Raw genomic sequence first — 4,870 nt, forward strand, 5'->3', positions numbered from 1 at the left:
GACAGCCTATAAGGAGGAGGTCAGAGAACTGGCAGTGTGGTGCCAGGACCACAACCTCTCCCTCAATGTGAGAAAGACAAAGGAGATGATCGTGGACTATAGGAAAAGGAGGGCCGAACACGCCCGCATTCACATCGACGGGGATGTAGTGGAGCGGGTCGAGAGTTTCAATTTTCTTGGTGTCCACATCAACAACAAACTATCCTGGTCCAAACACAGTTGTGAAAAGGGCACAACAAAACCTATTCCCCCTCAGGAGACTGAAAAGATATGGCATGGGTCCCCAGATCCTCAAAAAGTTCTACAGCTGCACCATCGAGAGCATCCTGACTGGTTGCATCCCCGCCTGGTATGGCAACTGCTCGGTATCCGACCGTGAGAAACTACAGAGGGTAGCGCGTACGGCATAGTACAAGCGGTACCGGAGCACCAAGTATAGGTCCAAAAGGCTCAGATTCTACCCCCAAGCCATAAGACTGCTGAACAATTAATCAAATGGCTACCCGGTCTATTTACATTGACACATACCCCCCCTTTGTTTTTACGCTTCTGCTACTCAATGTTTATTATCTATGCATATTCACTTCACCCCTACCTACATGTACAAATTACCTTGACTAACTCGTACCCGCACCGGTACCCCCTGTATATAGCCTCGTTATTGTTCTTTTATTGTGTTACTTTTTTTATTTTTTTTTACATTCGTTTATTTTGTAACTTTATTTTCTTAAAACTGCATTGTTTGTTAAGGGTTTGTAAAGTAAGCATTTCACGGTAAGGTCTACACCCGTTGTATTCGGCGCATTTGACAAATACAATTTTATTTGATTAGATTTGATGCAGGCAAGAGTGTGCAAGGTCGGTTTTTAATGTGTCACTGGCGTAATCAAGGTGATAAGACAATTTGTCTCTCGACCTGCGTGCACCTACATTGTAATCTTTGATTCATCGCCTAGGTTGTAGCAACCTCATGATGGGTACAGGGAAAATTTGAGTGTCATGTAGTAGCCTAAACCTATCGATGTTAACATTGAACTGGGTCAATGGAATATGAACGATAATATGCTGTATAGAAACAAGCCCATGCTCATAAAAAACAAAACTATTATCCCTTCCAATCGTAAACAGGAGAAATGCGTTGAGGTGCTGACACGTTTAGCTAATGTTACAGTCAACGAGCGGCGTAGACCGGACGCCATCACGACATTTACTGAGATTAGAAAACGGACCGTTCATTAACCTGGTCCCAGATCTGTTAGTGATGTATTGCAAAATTCCAGTTGGTAAGACATGAGTTGACAAGGCAGCACAAACTGACCTGGACCAGGTTAACTATTCATCGGTTTAATGGACCAGGTTAACTATTCATCAGTTTAAGGGACCAGGTTAACTATTCATCGGTTTAAGGGACCAGGTTAATTAACTATTCATCAGTTTAAGGGACCAGGTTAACTATTCATCAGTTTAAGGGACCAGGCTAACTATTCATCAGTTTAAGGGACCAGGTTAATTAACTATTCATCAGTTTAAGGGACCAGGTTACCTATTCATCAGTTTAAGGGACCAGGTTAACTATTCATCAGTTTAAGGGACCAGGTTAACTATTCATCGGTTTAAGGGACCAGGTTAACTATTCATCAGTTTAAGGGACCAGGTTAACTATTCATCGGTTTAAGGGACCAGGTTAACTATTCATCAGTTTAAGGGACAAGGTTAACTACTCATCAGTTTAAGGTGAATAATAAATACACAATCAAGTTCAAGCTCAAAATGACATTTTTTAATAAAGTATAAAAAGTTTATAAAAAAGTAACAATTTATCACCTGAAACAGAGGTATTTAAAACATCTGAAACACAAGATATATCTTGGAAACACTGTAGAACAGTGATCAATGTTGAGAGACATACTTGAAACATCTGTGGATTTTATGTTGTGTGGAGTCAAAGTGGGGCGGCAGGGTAGCCTAGTGGTTAGAGTGTAGAGGTGGCAGGTAGCCTAGTGGTTAGAGTGTAGAGGTGGTAGGTAGCCTAGTGGTTAGAGTGTAGAGGAGGCAGGTAGTCTAGTGGTTAGAGTGTAGAGGTGGCAGGTAGCCTAGTGGTTAGAGTGTAGAGGTGACAGGTAGTCTAGTGGTTAGAGTGTAGAGGTGACAGGTAGTCTAGTGGTTAGAGTGTAGAGGTGGCAGGTAGCCTAGTGGTTAGAGTGTAGAGGTGGTAGGTAGCCTAGTGGTTAGAGTGTAGAGGAGGCAGTTAGCCTAGTGGTTAGAGTGTAGAGGTGACAGGTAGTCTAGTGGTTAGAGTGTAGAGGTGGCAGGTAGCCTAGTGGTTAGAGTGTAGAGGTGGCAGGTAGTCTAGTGGTTAGAGTGTAGAGGTGACAGGTAGCCTAGTGGTTAGAGTGTAGAGGTGGCAGGTACCCTAGTGGTTAGAGTGTAGAGGTGACAGGTAGTCTAGTGGTTAGAGTGTAGAGGCGGCAGGTAGCCTAGTGGTTAGAGTGTAGAGGTGGCAGGTAGCCTAGTGGTTAGAGTGTAGAGGTGGCAGGGTAGCCTAGTGGTTAGAGTGTAGAGGTGACAGGTAGTCTAGTGGTTAGAGTGTAGAGATGACAGGTAGCCTAGTGGTTAGAGTGTATAGGTGGTAGGTAGCCTAGTGGTTAGAGTGGAGGGGTGGCAGGGTAGCCTAGTGGTTAGAGTGGAGGGGCGGCAGGGTAGCCTAGTGGTTAGAGTGGAGGGGCGGCAGGGTAGCCTAGCGGTTAGAGCGTTGGACTAGTAACCAAAATGTTGCTGGATCAAATCCCCGAGCTGACAAGGTACAAATCTGTCGTTCTGCCCCTGAACTAGGCTGTCATTGAAAATAAGAATTTGTTCTTAACTGACTTGCCTTGTTAAATATAGGTAAAAAGTCACGATTGTCTCCTGTTTATAACAAATGTGAATGGAACATTTCAATAAAACACATAATTTGAACAAGAAAAAGGTAACAGATTGCAAACAGGTAACTGACAAAATAAACACTTGAGTAAATGAGGGATACAACATTTATTGAAAGTAGGTGCTTCCACATAGGTGTGGTTCCTGAGTTAATTAAGAAATTAACATCCCATCATTCTTAGGGTCACGTATAAAAATTCCCAGTTGCCCATTATGGCTAGAAGAAGAGATCTCAGTGACTGAAAGAGGGCTCTCAAAGGAACATAGAGGGTGTGTCTCAGTGACTGAAAGAGGGCTCTCAAAGGAACATAGAGGGTGTGTCTCAGTCACCAGATCTCAACCCAGTTCAATACTTGGTCCCGTGTAGCTCAGTTGGTAGAGCATGGTGTTTGCAACGCCTGGGTTGTGGGTTCGATTCCCACGGGGGACCAGTACGGAGAAGAAAAAAAAATAAAAAATATGAAATGTATGCATTCACTACTGTAAGTCGCTCTGGATAAGAGTGTCTGCTAAATGACTAAAAATGTAAATGTACTTATGGGGAGATTCTGGAGTGGTGCCTGAGACAGTGTTTTCCATCAACAAAAAACACCAATTGATGTAATTTCTCGTGGAAGAATGGTGTCGCATCCCTCCAATAGAGTTCCAGACACTTGTAGAATCTATGCCAAGGTGCATTGAATCTGTTCTGGCGGTTGGTGGTGGCCAAACGCAATATTAAGACACTTTTTGTTGGCGTTTCCTTTATTTTGGTAGTTACCTGTATACGACAATGTCACAGAAATAACTACGTAACTCTTTCAACATCACAAACAACATCTCTCCTTCTCCCTGATTATTTATCTGGACCCTTCTGTGTCTGGCTGTTGTGCTGTTTGTCCCTGAATGTTCTGGTTCTGGTCGCCGAGGAGGAAGACAGCTTCTTCTTCAGCTTCCCAATGTCGTCCTCATCCTCCCCCCGTCCCTCCCCCCTCCTCCGAGCCTCCCCTCTTCTCCTCCGCTGGCCTCTACCTCTGCCAACCTGGACTCCTGCTTCCTGTTGTAGCTCTCCTCTCTGCTGCTTACCAGCAAATGTCTCACTTCTGTTCCACACTAGGATGTTCACTCCTGTGGTGGAACACAAAAGCCTTATTGTCCCAAATGGCACATTATTCCCTATATCGTGCACTACTTTAGGCAGGCACCCTATTCCCTATATAGTGCACTACTTTTGACCAGGGCAGGCACCCTATTCCCTATATAGTGCACTACCTTCAACCAGGGCTGGCACCCTATTCCTTATATAGTGCATTACTTTTGACCAGGGCTGGCACGCTATTCCCTATATAGTGCACTACTTTTGACCAGGGCTGGCACCCTATTCCCTATATAGTGCACTACCTTTGACCAGGGCTGGCACCCTATTCCCAATATAGTGCACTACCTTTGACCAGGGCTGGCACCCTATTCCCTATATAGTGCACTACCTTTGACCAGGGCTGGCACCCTATTCCCTTTAAAGTGCACTACTTTTGACCAGGGCTAGCACCCTATATAGTGCACTACTTTTGACCAGGGCTGGCACCCTATTCCCAAGTTGAACACTGATTTTTAGCAAAATAATCAAAACGCTTTAGAATATTTCCAGCTACAAACACAGTTAGTGGATTAGTCTCTTAGTCTCTTAGCTGATTCGATCCTGGGTGCCGAGACTACAAACATAGTCCAGTATTTAAAAAACACAGACTCACCCATTCCAGATCCTAAAACATCTCCCATTGGATTGAACTTGTTGACCTGGAAAGGAAGGTGTGCAGAGATTTAAAAAAATTGACATTATTTTTGACCCAATGATGGCTTGAACAATAGTGCAGCACAAATACATCATTGAAGACTTGTAACAAACAGCTTCATCACTTTCCATATCAAAGTCCAAGGGCTACAGGCTAACATTGACATTAAACTAAGG

The 4,870-nt window shown here is 43.9% G+C and overlaps 1 protein-coding gene across 6 annotated transcripts in view; it reads right to left on the reverse strand.

Annotated features, from left to right (window-relative positions):
- Nucleotides 1-1,758: 1,758 nt before the first annotated feature.
- Nucleotides 1,759-4,870, reverse strand: part of ddb2 (damage-specific DNA binding protein 2) — a 66,240-nt gene continuing 63,128 nt past the window's right edge. For all 6 annotated transcript variants that reach the window (XM_082968203.1, XM_082968202.1, XM_082968205.1 and 3 more), the window contains 2 exons: nucleotides 4,653-4,698; nucleotides 1,759-4,029 (listed from right to left, as the gene is read on the reverse strand). In XM_082968203.1, the coding sequence (XP_082824329.1) occupies nucleotides 3,758-4,029; nucleotides 4,653-4,698 (318 nt within the window). In that variant the 3' untranslated portion in view covers nucleotides 1,759-3,757. The remainder of the gene's footprint in view (nucleotides 4,030-4,652; nucleotides 4,699-4,870) is intronic.

This window comes from Salmo salar, chromosome 23 (assembly GCF_965601325.2).
Source record: "Salmo salar chromosome 23, fSalSal1, whole genome shotgun sequence".
Classification (NCBI taxonomy): domain Eukaryota; kingdom Metazoa; phylum Chordata; class Actinopteri; order Salmoniformes; family Salmonidae; genus Salmo; species Salmo salar.